Source organism: Dermacentor variabilis, chromosome 3 (genome assembly GCF_050947875.1).
Source record: "Dermacentor variabilis isolate Ectoservices chromosome 3, ASM5094787v1, whole genome shotgun sequence".
Taxonomy (NCBI): Eukaryota; Metazoa; Arthropoda; class Arachnida; order Ixodida; family Ixodidae; genus Dermacentor; species Dermacentor variabilis.
The window spans coordinates 48,179,712-48,202,878 of NC_134570.1; the positions used below are offsets into that span (position 1 = coordinate 48,179,712).

At 45.5% G+C, this 23,167-nt stretch overlaps 2 protein-coding genes across 2 annotated transcripts in view; both read left to right on the forward strand.

Annotated features, from left to right (window-relative positions):
- The window catches only part of LOC142574503 (uncharacterized), an 85,852-nt gene that overhangs the window by 48,774 nt on the left and 13,911 nt on the right, over positions 1-23,167 (forward strand). The window contains exons 11-12 of the mRNA XM_075683566.1: positions 1,923-2,251; positions 12,076-12,197. Coding sequence (XP_075539681.1) covers positions 1,923-2,251; positions 12,076-12,197 — 451 coding nt within the window. The remainder of the gene's footprint in view (positions 1-1,922; positions 2,252-12,075; positions 12,198-23,167) is intronic.
- Positions 2,260-8,899, forward strand: LOC142575549 (uncharacterized). The gene is made up of 2 exons (XM_075684978.1): positions 2,260-2,755; positions 8,354-8,899. Exons 1-2 carry the CDS (start codon positions 2,749-2,751, stop codon positions 8,704-8,706), a joined length of 360 nt encoding a protein of 119 aa, XP_075541093.1. The 5' UTR covers positions 2,260-2,748; the 3' UTR covers positions 8,707-8,899.

The window sequence follows — 23,167 nt, forward strand, 5'->3', positions numbered from 1 at the left end:
TAAATCTAAGCGCACGGGTGTTTTCGCATTTCGCCCCCATCGAGATGCGGCCGCCGTGGCCGGGATTCGATCCCGCGACCTCGTGCTCAGCAGCCCAACACCATAGCCACCGAGCAACCACGGCGGGTGTGTCAAACTGATCAAACATAAATGCTTATGTGCTGACCTGGGCAGCCCTTATTTAGGCAAGTATTGAAAGTAATAAATTGGAAATATAATTGGCGTTGAAAGCATAAAAGTGATATTCTGGGGTTTTTATGCACCAGAACCGGGATCTGATTATGGGACACGCCGTAGCGAGGGACTCTTGGTCAATTTTTTATCATCTATTGTTTTTCACCGTGCACTTAAATCTAAGTACACGATCTTTTAGGCCCCCGTGGAGATGCTGGCATAGCGGCGGGGAGTCAAACCCGCGACCTCTTCCTTCGAAGCACAATACCATATAGCCGCTAAGCCACCCTCACGGGTCATTGAAAGTATAACATGAACGTTTAAATATACATCTTGTTTGCATGAAGTAACTCTCTATGACTTCAATTTTTTGCATCAGCTTTAGCCACACTTATGCTTGAATCATGAAACTCCTCGAACCAGAGAAATATACACGAATGAAAATCACAATACACATGTGTATTTTATTTCAGTATACGCCAGTTTTAGTACTGAAAACTAGAGCGTATTATACAGGGCGTTTCAGCGATCACTCTCGAAAATTATTGAAGGCTTCCTGTGACAGATATCACAATTCTAGTTCATGAGGTGGTCTACTTGAAGCGGCGGACAATACTTGCACAAAAAATTGAGATGCATAATCGACTATTTGAAGAAAATGACTAATCAACTTCTTATCTAATCACATTATGGTCATATTGCAATTTACAAATTCTAGCCATGGATTTCGCAGGGCGGATCCATTTGTAACGAATTCTCAGGATGACACCATGCTCCGAGATGTTTATTCCCGGACTTTGCGGAGAAATACATTGGCGTTCCAATTACTTTCCTGCTTGAAGGCATAACACGACGTTTAGTTAAGAAAGACAAGAAAGGGGGTTAGCCGAGGGGCCCTATTTTTATTAATCATATCACGAGAAGCCAACAGACAAAAACACCAAGGAAAGCCTAGGCGTGCGATGCGAAGATGAGGGATAGTTTCCCACTTGCGGCAAGTTGTTCTTTTCATCCACTTTCATTGGCATTAATTTATCGTTTCTTTAATTAAATTAGTAAGTACAAGTAATCTCCCCTACGGTTTCCTTGGTGTCTTTGTTTGTTGGCTTCTCATGACATGTTTTGTTAAGAAAGTAATTTGTGCCTGCGCAGGTGCTGCATTGAGGCATATATAAATTTTCCCACTGACAAGTTAAAGGGACACTAAAGATAAAAATGACTTCTTCTACATCAGTAAATTACCTTTCTACAGCACAAAAACACCACTCTTACCACGATAAGACTCTTGGTAAGCCAGAAAAAGCGCAAGAACGAAAGACGGATAGCGACGCCTCCTTGACGTTCCCGCACCTGGTGGCTGTCACGTCATGGATTTTGATGGCATCTTCTAGAGCCTACCCAATTATATTGTGGTGCAGGTTGACTACATTGTGTCCTAAAGGAACGAAATATTAAACATGGCAAGTGTCGGGAACCTTTACTCAGCCAATGCGGCGAAAATGCAAAAGCACACTTTGGAATCGCTGACGTCACACTGACGTGCCGGCGTCGAGGTTTCGGCGCGAAATTCAAGTACTGATACTTCGTCCTTCATTTTCCTCATCCAACAATCGAACTGTTACTTTAAAATGACTGCCCGCAGGGTCCTTCCAACAATGCTTTATTAGTCTAAACTGATTTATCGTTTCGCTTTTGTGTCCCTTTGAGAGTTGTTTCACGTGCTCACTCGGCGCCCCTTGACGGCGCAGCCTGCCTACCAGGACGTGGTCCTCAAGAACAGCTCGAGGGCGCAGTTCCTGGCCGACGTGACGCGGCACACGCGCCGGTGTTGCGGGGCGGCCGAAGAAGGAGGCCTCAACGTGGGCGACGCACTCGCCGTGCTGGCGGCGCTGTCACCGGAGTCCGTGGTCGACTCCGTCGATCGCCGCGTGGCTGTCGAACTGTCCGGCCACCACACCCGCGGCCAGCTGGTGCAGGCCTGGTCGCCCGCGATGCTGCCGCACGTGAAGCGCGCGGTGACGCTGGTGCGGGAGCTGGACCGACGCCTCTTGGCTCACTACGTGGCCAGGGCGTTCTCGTGAGGGCGTGGAGGCCAGTTTCTGGGGGGTTAAGACACCCCGACCTACAGCGGGCTCTTTCACACCGGCGCACTCGTGGAGGTTGCGCGATCGAGTCCGGTCTCGAGAGGACCGTTCGTCAGCAGTCGCGAACGGTCGCTTTTGGACGAAAAACGTCCGCCTTTTCGGCAAACAATGGTTATCTCATTTTTCTTGTCATTATTTTTTTCGTCTGCTTCGATCGAAGCCCGTGCCACTCTTGAAGAAGAAAACGACCGTGTTCGCTTGAGCGTAATTAATGTAACAAAATTTTAGGTTGTTACCTCCATTTTCTGCACACTTAAGCAAAGTCTGCCCGACTCTTGGCCAATCCCCGCGAGTGGGTAAGCGCCAAACTCATCAAGGACATCATCATCATCATCATCATCATCATCGTCTGCAACGGACCGATCGCGTCCATTTTCTGTCCTCCCCAGCGCACGGCGTCAAGACGCAGCTCGGTGGACAAGGCCTCGACATGATGTGTAAGCCATTTGCGCTTTTCGCTATATGTGCTTGGCAGTCGAAACCACCGCTGAACGCATGCGTTACTAATATAATGGTAGCATAAGAGCTTGTCAGCGCTACCTGTCAGAGGTGACAAAGGAACGCTGGCTCCGTTGCGGCCACTTGTTTACACGCACTTCTCGCAGTCTTTAGCGTCGCAACAATGTCGACACTGCGCTGTGAACAAGCACCAACCACATGTAAGTGATTTTCTATCGTATTATCGGTTTTCAGACGCTGCGCTGCAGATAGCCTGTTATAACACGACTGAGACGCGCACTTTTACCCCACTTTACCCGATTTGCAGTATGTATCTAACCTCTTTCACCCAATGAACCAAGTTGTTTGCTAGAATTAACACGGCAAGCCGGGCGAGTTGGTGATTGAACATGTTCCCATGGGTGGGCAGCGCAACCCGGACGAAGGACGAGAGTAAGTACACAATACGAGTGCAGATGCGCTCGTATTGTGTACTTCCTCTCGTCCTTCGTCCGGGTTGCGATGCCCACCCATGGGAACATGTTTGCTAGCTTGGAGCACTAGGAACGGGCCCATGTTGCCTTGCCGAGCAGACAACATGGGCCACGGTATACAGGGTGTGCCACGTAACTTGAGCCAAACGTTGAAAATATGCACATGCCACGCAGCTGACCCGAACAAAGATAATGTTGTTTGCCGTCGCTTGGAGATACTCGCACTATTATTTGCATCCAGCTTAACTGTATAATTAGTCTTAATGAATTATCGTCTTAATTATTATACTTAGATGAAAAGTGTTCATGATAAAATTGTAGAGCAACATTGAAAACTCCCGATACAGCTTTCTGTTGCCCATTACGTGCTACATGAAAAGTGTTTTTCCCGAGCGTGAAAGAAGCCCGCGAATACGCGCAAAATGCATGCCTCGAGCGGCCAGTCGCGCGGCAATTTTGCCTGTATTCGCGGGCTTCTTTCTCGCTCGAAAAAAAAAAAAAAAGCAACACTTTTATGTAGCATGTAATGAGCAGCAGAAAACTGTACCGGGAGGTTTCATGCTGCTCTAGAATTTTAACATTCACCCTTGCCATGTAGTTATTAAGTGCAATGCAATGTAATTAGGTCTGCCCATGCAATGTAATTAAGTCTGCTTGCACGCCCTACGCGAATAGTGTTACACATTCTCGAACGCACCCGAACAACATTGGTTACTAAAGAAGGTAGTACGTTGAGACATTTGTAAACAGCGGACGGAATCTAGCCGCGGTTTAGGGTCAACGACCGACGACCGTGCTCGCAGTTATCGACACGATCCGAGTGTTGCTTGCCTTTCCGGGCACCATGTTCGCGCAGTAAAAAGTTGGATTCCCAGACCTTGTAATTTGCTACGCTGGGTTTTTACACCTGCGAATTCTGATTCAAGCACAGGAACAGGGGCTTAGCCAGGTGGGGAGTGGCCTTATGGGTCTTCAGCACCCCCCCCCCCCCCCGCCCCGAAATTATTCCGTGCTGTCATTCACCACCGACGAAAACAACCCTCCACGCCGGAAATCATGCTGGATTTTGTCTAGAATGGTCGTTTTTCTCGCTCGAAACAAACATTTCAGCTCGAACATCGTGAAGTCGGGCTGGATTTCGCGGCAACGCACATGCGCCGGGAGTCACGAAACGCAAGGAGCAAAATTTCAAGGACGTTTTGATGGCGAGGGGGCTCGTCACGTCACCTCGCGGAGGCCGCCGATTCTACGGAGCTCATTAATTTCAATTCCGAATCTCTATGGTTATAAAGTTCTCATAGACTTTTGATGAAAGTCGTGCTTTATTTAGATTTTCAATTTCGGGACGTTGTGGGTTTAATGTTGTTACAAACATTTGACGCCAAAGGTGGATTGTTATTTTCTTAAGTCGTACATCACACCATACAATTAGACAAGCCATACGGACAACCTATCAGACAAGTTGAAAAAGCACGCAGCGAGGTCCGATGAGACGAAGCATTGTGGTGGTTCATTTTTTGCCGTCATGTCACAGAAAAGAATATCAACTTTTTTTTCCACCTGCGCCAAAGCATCCATGTCAAGACACTAAAGCCAGGAAAGGCAACTACGTTCTTATTTTTCTACTTTGACTTTTATTCGTGAGGACACATTGAGCTTCTTCAATATTTTTGTTCTCGCTACCCGGGGGCTGCCAGAGTCAGCCAGAGCGCATGCGCCTTTCTCGTGTTGCCGCGACGCCCGCGCGAAGCACTTTCTCTGGCCGAGTGGATTTTCGCCTGGCACAGTTTTGGACGCTTTCTGGCTAGCAGACGAGAAGGAGAAACGACGGTCGCTCGCCGCCATCACTGCGGGGACTCGACGGCTTGCAACGCGTTCGCTTGAGCGCAACTTCTCCGGAAAATTATGTCTCGCCGGTGTAGGATACCGAGCAGTATGCGTATGGATCTCTATGGACCAAGCGTCTCACGCTTTTTTCGATATTCCTTCGGTAGCCACATTAGCTGCCCAAAGTAGGCATTCGATTGTGGCCAACAGGCTTTCCTTGGCGCTTTTTATTTTCTTGACCCGCCCCCCCCCCCCCCCCCAAAAAAAAATAGAAGAAGACATTGCGGCGCAGCAGATTGTAGCATGCTGAAAATTCAATTTTGTTACTTCTTCTCTTGCGGAAAGTAATGAGCAATGGGACGCTACAGTTGCCGGATACACTTACTATATTATTGCTATAGCAATTATATGGATCTCCAGGCGCATTCCTGCCGTAGCCCTCATGTTCCGTATAAATTCCAAGGGCGATAACACCGTGACCGCGCGCCGCATGCTGTATGTGCGAGTGAAAGCGTAGAGGGGGGCTGCATGGCATGGGTGAGCCGACGATGGTGGCTCAGTCTTGTGTACGCAAGAGAGAAAAGCGGGGAGGTAGCGCGCTACCTGCTGTCGCGCGCGATATATCAAGAGGAGTGGAGGGAGGGCGTGCTGTGATCTTTGTATCTCTGGTTTCGCAACATGTTTATTTGCCTTGTTTGGCGCATTATATACAGTCACTTTTTCTTAGATACAGACATTTATTGGAGACTTAAACGTATATTTCAATATCTTGTTGCGAGGTTTTGTGTATACGTGCAGTGAACTTTGTTTCCAGTGGCACTCTTTTGCCCTTTATCAAGCTGTATCTTCACATTTGCGTATTCAATTGTATCTTCTAATTTCTAATGTCCAAGGACGAGTCAAATGAAAATGAGCTAATCCACCTCACGCAATAATGGTTCGGTTCTTTGTGTGCGAGGCATGCGCGTAGCGCAGGAGCATCTCTCATTTAGAAAAGCGATCGACACGCAGGTGTGAGGATAAATGTTCTTTAATGCTCTCATACACTGGGTTAATCATTGTTGCGTGACATAATTGACACTCTAAAAGTTGAACAGCGTGGTGTCGTGAGCACTTTGACAACTGAAGGTGTTTCCCAAAAAGAAATTAGTCGCCGTATGGCTGCCGCGTACGTTGAACATTGCATTTCTTTGGCCACTGTGAAGCGTTGGAGCAAACGGTTCAAAGAAGGACGTGAAAGTTGCAAAGAAGATCCAAGACTGGGCCAAAGACACAGTGCAATCACCCCCAACACAATTGCAAATGCTGGTTAGACAAGAATGGAGGATAAGCATCGATGAACTGGCAGGGCGTGTGAACATCAGTCACGGTTCGGGTCACACCATAATTCATTAACATCGCGGTTGTCGGCTCTTGTGTGCGCAATGAATGCCCAAAATTTTGAACCACTGCCAGAATACGAAGAAGTTCGGCGCTGCCTTGACCCATCTGATCCGGTATCACAATGAGAGTGACGACTTCTTGTCTGCAATTGTGACCGGGTACGAATCCGTGTGCCTCTACTACGAAGCTGAAACACGACGGCAAAGCTTACAGTGGAAACATTCCAATTCACCGCCCCCAAAGAAAGCAAAGGCCGCCATTTCCACCGGTAACATATTGCCGACTTTTTTCGATCGTCAGTGGCCATTACTGCTCGAATTTGCTAATCCTGGAGAGACTATCAATCGTTTCGGATATTTTGAAACGCCGGATCGGCTGCGTGTCGCAATCAAGAACAAACGACGTGGAAAATTCATGAATGGGCTAATTTTGCTCCACGACAATGCCCGTCCCCACGTCGCTGATGTGGTTAACATAAACGGGCAAAGTTCAAGAGCGAAACGCTGCAACATCCTCCGTACAGCCCAGACATGTCGCCTTGTGACTTACACATTTTGGAGCATTTGAAAAGAACAGCTAAAGGGAACCAGATTTGTGTCGGACGATGACGAGAAACAGTCGGAGAATTTTTGAAGCAGCAACCCACGGAGTTTTATGAGACGGGAATCACGTGACTCGTCATGGAGACTACATTTTAATTAAGTACCCCGTTTGTCATATATTCGCATTTGCTCACTTTCATTTGAGTCGCCCTCGTATATTTTGCAGAACTCCTGTTCTTTGTATGTGCTCTCTGTTGCGACTATAATTCCGGTGCAATTACTCCCAATACACGACCGGTGATAGGTGCTCCTGTGCAATACATTGGTACAAAGGCTGCGTTATTGAGATTTTTCCCTGACCGTGTCAAAGGTAGAAAAATGTAAACCAAGTTCTTGAACGACAAAGTTTAATTAAAATATTTGTCCTCAACTTGTTCGTTTCACAGCTCTTACATTTTTCATATCAGCGGCATGCACTCCTTTGGTGATTTCCGTCTGATATAGTTCTGAAGTTCGTGCGATATTATCTTTACTTATTAAATAGGCAGAAAATATGGAAGCATTGATATAAGTTATTTAGGGCACAATTTTTGAGACATACGAGTACATTCTTTGATGAAAAAATACGTTTTACTTGTCTTGACATTGCACAGCGTTCAACACTTCGTTGGCAGCATCTTTGGCAACGACAATGCAGTTATTATTCACGTATTTAATCCCTCGACAAATTCTACAAGGAGGAGGCCGACCTGCAACGTCAGCCCCCCCCCCCCCCCCCACACACACACCGAAATTTCTGGCTACGCCACTGCTCAGGAAGCATAACGCGTAGCTTACACCAGCGCTCTTGGTAGTCTGGAACGAGTTCTCGCGCAGTCATCAATAGCCCAGCACATCAATCAGTAGATACGTAGCCACACCACACTATATACTTTTACCCATATACGCTTCACGGCCAGAAGTACAGGCGAGCAAGTTGTGATCTTCTCTGGTGCAGAACTCTGTTCGGGCATCACAGTGTTAATTCGCACTTCTTGCAGTGTTCCCTGTTGTTTGCCCACCCGCCGTGGTTGCTCAGTGGCTATGGTGTTGGGCTGCTGAGCACGAGGTCGCGGGATCGAATCCCGGCCTCGGCGGCCGCATTTCGCTGGGGGCGAAATGCGAAAACACCCGTGTGCTTGGATTTAGGTGCACGTTAAAGAACCCCAGGCGGTCAAAATTTCCGGAGTCCTCCACTACGGCGTGCCTCATAATCAGAAAGTGGTTTTGGCACGTAAAACCCCAAATATTATTATTACTATTATTAGTTGTCTGCCCGTCACCGTTAAGACGTGGCCTCCCGTTGGCGCAGCCAGCCGCGACCCGGAGTTCAAGAAGCTCCAGCTCGACATGATGACCCGGTACCCGGACTACGTCCACAGCGGCGCGACCCGCTCGCACTCCTCGAAGGTGCCGTGCGGAAAGGACTCGACCGCCGACGTCGAACAGCCGTTCGGAGGACCGCAGGACGAGACGCAGGTTCCCGTGGCCGCTTCCTCGTCGCAGATGCTGGTGCAGTCGCCGCGGGCATCGCGATCGCAGCATTACGAGGTGCCACCGGGACGGAGGCCGTCGAGACTGAGCCGCGAGGACAGGTCGGACTGCAGGGCCCGCGCACGTCGGTACGAGCGAACAACGAACTTTGATGAGTTTGCAGCGGGATAGTGGTGCGGTGGGCTTGTGCAGCGAGTCTGAGATATATCGGGGCAAACGCATCGCACGAAATTTGCGCTAATGTAGAGTACTGCGGTCGCATAATTTTCGAGCAGGATTAAACAAATAAAGGCTTACCTGTACAAGCGTGTAACGTTTAGATGAATAGTCGAGCAACATTGTTTCCGAGAGAAACAGCTCGGAATGTGACGACATATTTTAAATCAACTAATGAGGTTTTGCTTTTTCTCATTCATTTGCGTATGTATGTATGTATGTATGTATGTATGTATGTATGTATGTATGTATGTATGTATGTATGTATGTATGTATGTATGTATGTATGTATGTATGTATGTATGTATGTATGTATGTATGTATGTATGTATGTATGTATGTGTGTATGTATGTATGTATGTATGTATGTATGTATGTGTGTATGTGTGTGTATGTGTGTGTGTATGTATGTATGTATGTATGTAGGGAGTGTACAGCGCCAAGCTACATATGTTAAACGATGACTTATAGGCAAGACAAGGACAAGCGCTGACCAAAGCCCGAAGTACGCTCGGGGTAATGGAATAAAAGCTAGCTCAATCAGCCAGCCTGTTCCTAGTTCGCCGGGAACCTGTTCGTCTATCACTGTCCGTCCGTCTATTCTTACTAACCTCATCGCAGTTGCCACGTGCAGTGCCCGTGCTTTCGCCTGTTGCATTCGCGCGAAGCACATGCCCTTCCCAAAGTCAAGGCCTTGCTCTGAGGATTCCACCCTTATACCAGCCATAGACGGTGCCGGGCTATGTAAAATCCTAAGGTCCGAATGGGCAAAGGCAAGCGCTTTTGTATCGGGAACCCCTGCACCTTCAGCCACAACAAGAGCCTCGCCTTGGCATCGGAAAAAAAGAAAGGCCGAAGGAATACTCAGCACGCATAGAGCACACCTCTGACAAACTGTGGGCGGGAGAGGGAGCTCTATAGGAGATTACGTCCGAGATATGCGCAAAGCAAAGGTTCGAAGTTGCAATGCATGCTTGCGGCTGCGTCGTTCTTCCAGGACTTTGAACCTCGGTCAGAACGTGTCACTGTCTTGCCTACACCCTGGTTTAACCTACGCGCTTTACACTCACGATAATCGATCGCCCACTATTACAGTCCAATCAGCCACCCTGATACGGAATATTTGTATTAACAGTCATGTGCAGGGCTGTGCGACTAAACCCGACTTATTTTCTCTTTACAATATCTGTATTACTGCGCTTCTCGTGTAATGCGTTTGCTGTTACCAGCCTTTCTATTCTCGGAGAAAATTGTACTTGTTTGTATATGCGCCTCCTTGTTGTTTGCGATTGTTTCTCAGTACCCACCTTATTTTTTTCTGGGGGAGGGACACCATGTTTATATATTATGTTTATGCCGTAATTTTCTGTGTGCCGGACAATGGATGGATCCGGGACTAGCCGATGGCCATGCATGACTCCTGTAAACTGTACGAAAATACATGCACTGTGTAGGCAAACTTGAACACATTGAATTTTATGTAACTCAATACAACCGTCGGTAGCCGCCGTGGTTGCTCAGTGGCTATGGTGTTCGGCTGCTGAGCACGAGGTCGCGGGATCGTATCCCGGCCACGGCGGCCGCATTTCGATGGGGGCGAAATGCGAAAACACCCGTGTGCTTAGATTTAGGTGCACGTTAAAGAACCCCAGGTGGTCAAAACTTCCGGAGTCCTCCACTACGGCGTGCCTCATAATCAGAAAGTGGTTTTGGCACGTAAAACCCCAAATATTATTATTATTACAGCCGTCGGTATGCCATCTTTGTACACTAGTGCAGCGCAAGCACAAGACGAGGACACGATAAAAAGCACATGAACACAGGAACACATGAATACACAGACACAGCACTTTGTCTGCGCGTAATTCATGTGCTCATGGTCTGGTCTTGTATGCGCTACACTAGTATTGTAGCACGCGCTCCGCTCACTCGATGCTTTCGATTAGTTGCAGGTTAACTTTACATTGGACTGCTTTGTTTGCTTGACGTGCTCGCGCATATTCAGAATATACTGGGACGCAGAAGCGTGCATGGAGACGCGTGCATTTCAGTTGAAAGAAAGCAAACCGGTTCTTCTGTTGTATTTCCGGAGCTACCGCGAAAAAACCTGTTTGACAAACGGAAGAACCAAACCGATATATACAGTCTCCGCCGTCTACGGCGGAATTCTTTGTCCTTACTTCGTCCTTTCTATTCATCGTAAGCGCACGCGAACACACAGTGTACAGACAGGCCCACACGCACACACGCAGGTACACACGCACGTGCCCGTATACGCGGGCACAAGAACACAGGAGGCACATGAGACAACACACAGCGCAGCGTTAGGATATCCCATACGGTTTTCCTCCACCCGCCCTGTTTAGAGTCCGATAGCTTTATTTTTCAGAAAAACCTGCACATACTAAGCACAAGAAATAAATTTGACAGAAACGCTTAAGACCGCTTACGTGTGGGAATGCGAAAGCATTGTAGTCGCTTGGGCGAATCGTTTTCGATTTATGTTTTCGGCATTCATTAAAATTCTTTGCCGATTCGGTGTGCGTGTGTTTTCATATACGTTGGCCACAGGCCTGCTTAGTTTATGCGCTCGCGACGAGGCGTCCGTAGCCCGTCGCAATAGACAAAGCACCGATGAAATCCGAAGAGCCGGTGACGCGCGAGTGGCAGCGCGCTCATTTTTTTTTTTTACACTGATGACGTGGCGCCACCTCCTCCCCATTGGCTGCGCCGTCAAGTGCCCAAATGACGCACGCACTAGGCCACACGTTTACTCAGCCAGATGACTTCGGCGTGACGTGGACGCACGCATCACGCACAGCCTTTACACAGCCGGAACCGTGCAACCGTGAAACCGTGAAACCGCCGTGGCGTGGGCGAAGCCTCCTCGTCTCGCCCCCCCCCCCCCCCCCATCCCACCGACGCCCGTGTTCGATACCCATCCAGCCCGAAATGCACCAAATTTTCCTTTCAAAGCCATTAATTTACTTTGTTTACAGGAACCTCTCTGACAAAGCAGACGTGAATTCGAGTATTTTTGACGCGTACTTACTCTTTGCGCTGTCGGCCATTTTTGGTACTATCGCTCGGTCACGCCGCCACCGCCGCCGCCGCCGCTGCCGGATTTTCGCTTAATGGGGCATATTAGGCTTTCGCATTAAACTTCGCTTTACGTAGACCAAATTCATGAGTATTGCTTGATTTTCTGCTATCGAAGTGGGCCTAGCCATGTGACGTTGTTTGCTCGCGTCTATTGTGGACCAGACAAAGCTGTTTCACTCACTCACCAACTTGGTGAGCTCGTCTGCCGGGTTTCGTATTCAGGAAACGGGAGAGAGACAGCCGCCACTCCAGGGAGCTCGCCAGAGACTGCGTCGTGATCGTGCTTCTCCTGGCCTTGTTCCTCCTGCTCATCTTGTTCCTTGCCAGCCGGGGGTTCTTCGGTGGTACGATCTGCGATAAGATTTGGGTATCAAGGGCGCACCAAATAGCAACACTATAATCAGTTTTGAAACTGTAAAATGCAGTGACAAGGAAGCTTGGGGACTTCTATCCAAATAGATGGAACGGAGAAATCGTTTTTCTCAACAACCACTGTACCGAATTTGATGAAATTTGTTGTATTTAAAGGAAAAAGTTGAAATCAAGTGACTGGCAGAAGCGAATTGTCGATTGAGATTGCCACATTTTAAATAAAAATCATTGAATATTGCAAAACTTAAAAAAAGTAAACGAAACCGTCGACTTTACAATTATGTAACTCAGGGGTGATACAATAATTCTGAAAACTGTACCTAATAATACATCCAAAGCGCACAGAAATTGCCATTTTACACCGCTCGGAATGATACCATTATATGTGAGTAGCATTTTTGCAAAGCTTGTATAAGCATTGTAACAAATTCGTGCCAGTTGTAAACAAATATTTCGAATTTGTTCGCTTTACAGGTTTTAACTGACGCGGTTTACAGAACCGCGGTATCTGTTTTTGCTGCAGAGTGACGAATTTGTAAACTGCTTGCTTCTATTTTCCTTGAAACTTGTCAATTTTCGGGCAATATTTGTAAAGACATTCATGCTCCTAATCAAAACCCTGTTTCTTACAATCATTAGAATTTATTTTCTTCTCTCAAATGCTACACATCTTGTTCAAATCGGTCCAGCGGTTGTCTCATAAAAAGAATTTCTTGTTTTACATGTATCTGAAGAGTGGCACCCGAGTTAAAGCTTGCTTTTAAGATAGAAGAATTTTTATTTTTCGTTCAGGAAACGGAAGGAGGCTCGACACAAAAGCGAAATAATTTTCCTGGAGAAGTTCGAGCCCCTTTTTATGTGGCAATTACGCGTACAACAAGTATGTTTAAAGCATACATTCCGGCCAGCAACATCTGCGTACAAAACAATTTATGCAGATCCAACCCACCTGCTTGGGTATGAGAAGCGAATTCTTCGTGAAACGTTTAAAGAAATGCCATGCAGCTGCTCATATTCTGCACAGGGTGTTGTATTTGTACAATAGCGATTAGCTGCCTGCCAGTGGAGACGGCAGGAAGGGGAGACCTCCACCACGTGACTCCTGTGACCGCGCATTACACTGCCCCGAAATCGGCTCCTTTCGCTATGACGCTCAGTCCAGGGTCGGCACGCCCATCAGAGCGGGCCTATCCTGTACATAGTGCAACAGTAAACTGAACTTTACTCGGCGAAAGACCAACCAAGTCGACACGCCAAATCCCCAAACCCGAGAAAAGTAGGCATAGAGAGGCTTGCTTAATTAAAGGAATTATGCTCTTGCTCACGAATAAGTGTTGCAGTAGGTATATTTAAGTGTAATTCGTTTTATGACTGAATAATATGATAGAAAACAAGGCCAGCAGTCAGGACATCTGCAAGGGCAGTAAATGTGGTAGTGCGGTGTTGCGTGTGAGTGCGACACTAGACCAGTAGAACGATACACAAATTCTGCCCAGCTCACTCGAGACAGCCAATTAGGTTCGCTTATTTCTTTGACGTCAAGCCGTTGTGCGGGTTTAAAACGGCAGTTTTCAGAGTATAGATATCTCTTTGTGTCACTGGTTTTAGGAAGACACTTCAGCGTCTTGGCAAATGCTATGGCTGATCCTGACGTCAGTGCTCAGCCAAAGTTAATATTTCAGCTTGAAACAACAAGCTTTTATTCTACATTTAGCCTAGCATTTACATTAGCACAGTACTATTATTAGGCTCTCAAAAGATTCCAGTTGGCAGGGCTCTCTTTCGAAGGTGAACGGCAGTAGGTGCGCTGCGTTTCGTGTGGGGAGCTTGTAATAGATTATGTTGTCACCGACTATAGTTAGTTGTTTATCGATAAATATGGACTACATTGTATTCTAATGAGCAAAAGGCTGAACTGCTAGCTCCACCACGGCCCATATACAAGAAAATATATCGAAACTTGTGACGTCACACTGACGTGCCTGCGCTGTGATCTTGGCACATTTCTTCCGAAAAATTAAAGTTGCACGTTAATTTTTGTTTCGAATTATCAACCTATATTATCCTCAAACATACGAAAATATTATTCCGAATGAATACTTTAACTCTCTGAACTGGTTTAGTTTTTCTGCTTAGTGTCACTTTAAGTTGGGTGTGAGTTTTTTTTTTTTTTTTGAATACAGTGACGACTGCGTGAAAGACCGTTTTGCAGGTGACATGGTAATGGCCGAACGTAATGCAGATAGGCAGGCGACCTATTGTATTTCTTTTTGTGTGTATGAAACACTGACGCATCGTGATGATCCCGAGACTGGAAACCTGTATCTAGATGATCGCAATATGAGTGAGTTGTGTTCGAGTTGGACAGGCCCGAAAAGACGCCGTGAAAATTCATGACGTCACGCCAGCTGTTGGGGAAGCTGGGTGGCGTCGCCATCCGCCTTTCGCTTTTGCGCCTTTTCTGGCTAACTATGCCTTCTCTGGCGGCAAAAGAGGCTTTATTGGCATCGTAGGAAAGTAATTCACTATAACACATCTTGGCTTATCCTCCGATTTAGTGTCCCTTCATTGTTTCTGTAGCGTAAAGCTTATCTGAAACAGTGGGTACGTTTGCTCTATGTCCACGAAGAAGTGTCGTGAAAGTCAACGTATGTATCTGCGAATGAGCAGACGGACCCATTTAATTATCTAGCTATTCACTGTTTACAAAGAAAAACTTTTTTACAAAGCATTTGTATTTAGAACAGAAATTTCATTTCTACCTTCTTATTGAGATATGTTGTGCAGGAAGCTAGCCAGGCTAAGCGAGTTTCACTTATATATAGAAACGTTTTCGTAGAGGCCTGCATGAATCGTAATGGTAGAACAAGGACAATTTTTGGGTTCTTTGGGCTACCTACTACTACTCGTCGTCAGAGTGTTTTGTGGTGTCGCTATTCCTTTGAATATTGTTTCATGTGCCCATTTATTAATATACGATGGCCAAGCGGACAGTTTAATAGGTTTCGTTCTAATTCTGATAAAGACGTGGAAGCTTCGCGAAGACAGCATCGAAGTCAAAAACTCTTGCAGGCTGTTTTGCTGTCCAAACAAGATGGCAGCTGACCAGGAGGCGTGGAAATTAGACGGGAAGGGCGACTGCGTGTACAGATATATATATATATATATATATATATATATAAACGTAGCCACGCTTTTCTATGCGCTTAATATCTAAGCCATATGTTATGGTCTTCGTAGGTTCGCACAGGCGAAGAGCTAAAATACAGAAATAATACGTGCTTCTCTCAGCTTTTGCTTGTGCCCGCGAGGTGACGGAAAGTCGCAGAGGTGCCTTCTCACAGTCTTCCAGACGCGTCCCATTACTTGTACTCGAAGTCGTTTTCTTAGCTGTCTACGCAGACTGTATGCGATGGTGGCCAGAACTTGAACACACCCATTATGTGCAACACGTGATGCCTCCACATGCCGTTATATACGCTTACAAAGCAGGGTTTGTCGTCGAATTGTTTAACGTTCTCTTTGTGACCAAGTGATGCCCGGGTCTCGGTTCTCCTTTCTCACTTACAGGTGGTGAAAACACCGTAGACAGTAAGTCATCTATGCGTGTTGCTCTTCTTGATCGAAACTTTTAGTGCCGATATGTTAACGAGGGATGCTCCCCTCCCCCCAACAGGTTCCTGAAACTGTTATATATGTTGACCATTTCGCTGCTTACAAATGGAGACTCTCGCACGCTTGCGATTTTCCTCGCACAGCTACAGAACGGGCGAGGAAGGCAATGGCGAGCCGCAGTGTAGCAACAAAACAGAAGCCTGCCGATTTTTCACAATCTTCGTCTTCGGCTAATCACAAATTTACAAATAAATTTCGCTGCTAAACGCAGGAAAAATAAATATATGTGTGCCTGAGGCATTATACGCAATAATTATTTATTATTTATTTAATTAAATATACTGCACGCCGAGGTTGCCGGCCCAAAGCAAGAGGGGCGTAGCTGTACGAAAACATTTACATGAACGAGCGTGACCGGAATTTACACATTCATAGCAAACAGCTGCACGAACAAGCGGGACTACAAGATACATATTCACATGTAAGCAGCACGTCAAGGGTCAATAGAATGTGCAGTACGCTGAAAGCGAGCATATACATGAGCAGGAGAGACCAGAATTTATACATTCATAATTAAAAATGCTTAATAAGCAGACAACTGCATGAACGAGCGGGACTTTAAATTACTGGCTCATAGGTAAGCTAACAATAAAGCTAAGAGTAAAAAAGAAATGGACACCAAAATAGCGGCGCATAAAACGACCTACATGCACATCAAACGTACTGAAAACATCGATATCACACATTCGCTGACAAATATTTTTCTAGGCAATGATGAAAATCGGGTGCTTGAATGATGAGCTCAGATAACTGATTCAATTCCGATATTGTTCTCAGGAAGAAACTATTACAAGAAGCAACTGTTCTAGCAAAGACAGGTCTTTGACAGCCATGCAGCATGGTTCGGGGTGTGACGCGTTCTTCTTGATGTCAACTGATCTAGACAGAACGGGGGCGTGACATTTGTACAGGATGTTATCTAGGAAAGATAAAAGAGAGAGAGAGAGACAAAAGGGAAGTGAAGACGGGGAGGGCTATCTTTCTGAGTATCCCAAGGGGCGTAATCTGTTTGTTCATCAGCGCTGAGATAGCTACGTCTCGCCAGTACTTTCCGAGGATAAAACGAACCGCTTTCTCTTGAGTGCTCTCGAGCAGGTCAATATCCCTTTTTGCATGTGGCTCCCAAAGCGCGCAGGAATATTCTAGCTTTGGTGCAATGAATGTATAGTACGCTAAATGTTTGATATTTCGTAGGCGTGTCCCAAACTTTACGTGTAAGAAAGCTTAGCTTACTAAACGCCGAGGAGAAAATTCCACTATGTGAGCCGTCCACGGTAAATCGTTAGTTAATGTAACATCCAAGTACCGGCCTTGCGTAATGGCCGGAATCACTGACTATGGCTATGCTCGAATACGCTAGGTTGCTGCTTGCGTGAAATCCGAAGGGGGTACTGACTTTGAAACATTTGATTGCATTTTAGATTCCTGACACCACTGTTCCATTTCAATAGTGATTCTTGGGGAATTTCGTGGTCGCTAGATGAATTCACTTCTTTGAGTATAATGCAGTTATCTGCAAATAGTCTTGTGGAAACCGATTTGGTCATTACTTCTGTTATATCATTTATCAAAATAAGAAACAGTAACAGACCAAGCACACTGCCCTGTGGTACTCTACACAAAAGCTGCCAAAGTAGCTGATGAACCACCATTTATGTCTACAAATTGTGTTCAGTTCTGCAGGTATGCTGTAATCCAATAAATAAGGCTCTGAGGAAACCCAATATTACCGAGTTTGTAATGCAGATTCTCATGTGAAACTTCATCAAATGCCTTACAGAAGTCTAATAAGAGCACATCTACCTGTCCATATCTGTCTAGTGTGGCTGCTAATTCGTGCACTGTTGTTATAAGTTGAATAACAGTTGACATTCCTCGCCTAAAACCGTGTTGATGCTGATACAGAATTTTCTTCTTTCTCATAAAATGAAGAATTTCACCGCCTACTATATGCTCTAGGAACTTCCAAGATGTACATGTAATAGACACTGGTGGATAGTTTCCCACAATGAATTTGTCTCCTTTTTTTTATGGGTGACACTACTCTGGCATTGTGCCAATTATCAGGATGTCCGCAAACTGTAATGACACTTGAAATATTCTCGTCCTGTATTCTGCTATCTGTTGAGCATGTAACCTTAGAAAGACATTTGAAAGACCACCTGGGCCAGCACTTTTTCTAATCTTCGAATGACGCAGTATTTTCAAAACACCCTCCACCGACACCATGGGAACGTCTCCGACTGAAGCATCGCTGTAGCACCACCATCGTTATTAAATACGCTCTGAAAGTATTCGCTAAAGCACTTGGCTATTGTTCCTTCATCCGTTGCTTGTTCACTGTCAAGTCTAATTTCGTTTATGCGATCCTTACGATTAGAAAGAAAGCGCCATAACTTTGAGGATCGTTCTTAGTGTACTGTGGAAGTGTGGTCTTTAAATACAGACCTTTTTCTAGACCTAGCCTCTCCTGGTCCCAGCATATTACGACCATATGCGCAAAAGCTTCAACATCTTTAGGATATTCACGTCGAAATTTACGTAACTGTCCCACTCGTGCCCGTCCAGTAGCTTGCCAGACCTTCGTTCGCCCACAGCTTGAATTCACCGCATCTATCTGGTCCCCCTACCACAATTGTTTAATTAACATGCTTGAAGCGGTTCAGAATAGGGCCGCCCGTTTTATTTCACGTAATTATGACACCCATAACAGCATAACGCAAATTAAGCTCAGTCTTTCACTTCATCCCTTTAGTGCACGTCGCGACATTGCCCTTTATGCCTTTTCCACAAATACGCATGCAGCAACAGACCGTTCCCACTTCACCTTGATGCTCGTTCCATTACATCACGTCGGTTGCATAATCACTTAAGTTTCACGCGATTATATGGGTCAGCTCACGCCTTCAACTCATCTGCTTTTCCTCGCGCCATACGTTTGCGGAATGGTCTTTCAGACGACATCGCATCCGAACCAGAGCGCGATAGTTCCCGTCAACTTCTGCACTCTTTCTTTTCGCATTAAAAACTTACCACTAGTTCTTCCAATTTTCTTTTACTTCCTGTGTCATGTCCTGTATCCCACCCATGTATTTATTATTATTTTTTTTTACAGTCTTAAGACCAAAGACACCCGTCATTCTTTGTACCACTGCACGTCTTTTTCTGTTTTTTTTTTCGGTATACCAGTTTGTGCCCGATTGCATTTCTTATATTGATAAATGTTTTTACTGTGTACCCGACTAGTTCCTGCTTTTTTATCATGCCCTACCGTTGTGCGTCTTTGAAACAATGCCAACTGTTCGTGCGTCTAGAATCCCCATATTTTGCTGTCTATCTTTGGTTGTAGTTTTTCTTTTTACTGTCGTCATTGTGATTGGCATACTTTGTAGTTCCTGTGTGCAGTTTTGCCATATGTATAATGCCAGCCAATATTTTTTTTTCGTGTAATCCTCTTTCCTGGCCAACCTTATTATTGCCGTCATACCACATTGTCATCGATTCCTCTCCATTTCTTTGTGTTAAATTGCAAATTTGAGCCGTTTATTTGTACACTGTCAAGTTACTTTGCATTTTTATTACCCCCCTTACTCAATACCCTGTCAAGGGGCCCGTAAGGTATGTTCAATAAATAAATAAATAAATAAATAAATAAATAAATAAATAAATAAATAAATCTTAGTGCTTAAAGAATGCTCAAGCTCGCGAAAAGCTTGTGTTCCGGTTTACGCTGCCTGCAGAGTCTTTTTAATTATCGTTTGATGTGGATGATGTCACAGTTGATCAAAGGTTGCGACGACCTTTCGTTTTAGCTGTTCTTGTGGGTACAAGCTGTTCAGTAGAATGATTTATAACTTCCTTAAACCTCTTCCATGAAAAGTGAACATCTTCGATACCCCTGTATATTAATTTCCTTTCCAAATAACCATTGATACCTTTATCATCAGCACGTTCATAGTCATGTATGTACGTTAATGGGGCAATTCTATCACTAGTAGCATGTGGAGCACTCTAGGAAAGTAACACAAAGCTATGGTCTGAAATATCGGGCTGTAAGTAAGTATTGTCACGTGGAGTGACGTATGAAGAACACAGTAGCAATACCGTGAAAGACGAAACTTACTTTTATTGGGCGAACCTATGCCCACAAAAACAGGCAACAGGCAAACAGGCGACAACGGCGAACAGAGTCGGCGATCGTCAAAATCTGATGAGCGGGTCAAGCGCGTCGGCTTTTATACATCAGTCGTCGAATGTTCCAGCGTAATCGCTGGGACCCGCGTGCCTTCCACAAAGTTTTACATTATTCGCGTCGCGCACACATGCGATCAGATTACACAAGGTTCGGTCACCGACAGCGGATGGAACCATCGATAACATTCCAGAAACTTCCGATACATGCAGGAGCGTCCTGCGCTGTGCGATAACATTTGTTAGGCGGTGAAACGTGTCGCCCGATAAAGACAAGTACACGTGTCAGTATACTGTTTTAAAGCTTTCGTCTAATAAAAGAGAGGTGTCCAGCACTGCATTTTCACCAGTTGGTTCATGCATAAATTGGTCGAGGTTCATAGCTAAAAGCATGTCTAGCACAACATTACACGATTCGTGATTTTTCTAGTTAAGTCGCCTCCAGTCCATACAGGGCAAAGTGCAATCACCGGTAATAACAACATTGCGATCTCAATGGAACAGCAGAGAATCATACAATTCTTCGAGATGCATATCAGCAGCATCGGGTGGCCTATAGACTGCGCAAAGCAAAAAATGTCAAGCCTAATATTGTTACATTTAAAAATGAATTATCGTGGTTTCTAATCTGGTCCAGGGAACTTGTAGCTGTATTTTCGCTGGCTATAACCACTGCACCACCGCCTCATGCACTTCTATGACGTCTGCATAATTTAAAATCTGGCCCTACAATTTCGTTACTACGTATTTTATTTGGAAGTGATGTTTCAACGATTACGATAAGTTGCACGTTATAATCAAGGAGTTGCAATTCTAGTTTATCTATATTATTTGCAATACCTCTTGCATTTATGGAGAGGATGCGCAGTTGCTGAGGCACCTGGAATAGCTATCGATCATCCTGCGCATCTTCTGCTTTCTTTACTAAAACACGTTCATTTCAGACATCGTTCCAAACACAGACTGAATTATCGACACGAGTCTATCTTTGAGTAAAAAAAACCTTCTCTTCACTCTATTTATCTGTTTTAGCACTATGCCACAAGTTCTTCCGTTTCCTTCGCGTTTCATCAGAAAATTCATTTTGAAGGAATATGCGAGTTCCTTTCAATTTGTTTGATTCGTACAAGGCATCTTGTTTCTCCAATTAAATCTGAACTTACGATATGTCTGGTCGGTTTGATGACGCCTTTCCCAGCCGGTGTATTAGTGCAACAGACGAACAGCGAACACGGAGCTTGTCCACCAGTACTTCCTTAACAACTTTCTGCCGGAGCGTCTCCTGTGTTGCATCTTGGGTTTCATTATTTCCAAACACGACAAGATTAGATCTTCTACTTCTGTCTTCCAGTTGCACCAACTTCTTTTGGTGGCCTTTATCGTTTCTGAATTTCACTCAGGGTTGCATTAGAGCTAGCAATAGAACTGGTTTTCTTGTGACTTCCTTGATTTCTTTTTCTATTTTCGATAGTGTGTCTGTCAGGGATTCGATTATTTTGCCGGTTTCATCTAGTCTTTTCATGACGTCACCCAGGTCGTTTCGTATAGCCTTCTCTCCCTCTATAAGCGCTTGAAGCGTTTTGATGACCTCAGGATCAGGGTTTTATTCCACGTCCCCACAGTGTAAAAGCTTACGTACATGAAAACACTACGAAACAATTTTCAAAAGTCTATGTGGGCAGAGCGCAATCGAAAAGCATCGCTCATCATTCTTGGCTGAACCGTAATAACTAACCTTAAAGCAGAATAAAGTACGTACGTTCAGGGTTCTGACCACTGCGACATCGCCGGGGACACTGAAGTTTTCGCTCAGCAGCGTCGCGTTTACAAGTAACTTGATTGGTGACGTCACTCCCGAAGCTCTCGTGGCGGCGCCGTCTGGATCCGTTGTTAGAAGGCGGTTGCTGTAGACTGCAGTGTCAGTCGTTACCGTGATAGCCTCTGCAGATGGCCATTCCAGGTCCCAGGGTGACTGATATATATGACTGATAGCAGCAATGCCTGAAAGCACAATAAAGTACGCATTTTCAGGGTTCTGAACACTGCGCCTTATGTCATTTCGAACCGCAGTAAGGGGTGTCTCGTGCATTGAGCCAGTTCGAGAACACTTTTTGTTGTGGGGGTACGGTCGGCTAACATTACACGGGATTAGAAGTTCCTTGCGGTCACTGGCTGACTGCTTTCGAGGCGCGTACAGAACAGCCTACAAAGATGAGAAGTAAACAAAGAACTCCGCGTCATGTTCAGTGGCGTACGAACCACTTCTAGAGTGGGGAGAGTATAGAGATATGGCATACTTCCTCCCCAGTTTTTGACAAGGGGGGGGTACAAGTGCCCACTTTGCCCCCCTCCGGTAGCACGCCTATGGCTGTGATGATCCTTGACTCCTTGAAACGCCTTCGCCAAATTTGCTAAAGGGAGACTTGAACGAAATTGCCCACGTACCGGAGAGAACTTAACAGACTGGCTAAAGTTTCAAATTTCAGACCATGTTGAGCGGGGCAAAATGTGTTGGGAATACTCATACATGTGGGCTATTCTAGCTCTAATATTTCAATCTGTAGCGCATGAAAAAAGAAAAGAAAAGCGGTATTATATTCACCGAAGGCATAGCATATATATATATATATATATATACAATAACATTCGTGTTGTTGTAACACCACATGCATGATTTATCCACAAGTTGTGGACACATTGCGAAGAAGCGCGCGCACATACACGCACACACTCGCTCACAAACACGCACGCACGCACGCACAAGAAAAGGAAGCGATGTCCCGTGCTCCCAAGAAGTTGGAACAGCGCGGCGTTGATTTCCCGGGAACTAGCGTTTTTCTTCTTTTTTCCCTGTTCATTGTGTCGAAGAAAGATCACGCTTTATGGCTAATTGTAGTTTAAGGGGAAAGAAAGGGACCAATATGCGAAATCACTCTAAGACGCAGAAGAGCTCGCTACACGAGACAAGTGGGCTTCTTTGTAAGAAGCACTGCGTTTTAGTAAACTTAAAGGGAAAGATAATTTGGTGGATATTTCGCCGACCACCGCATGATGTGGCCCGCGCATATTGAGCGAA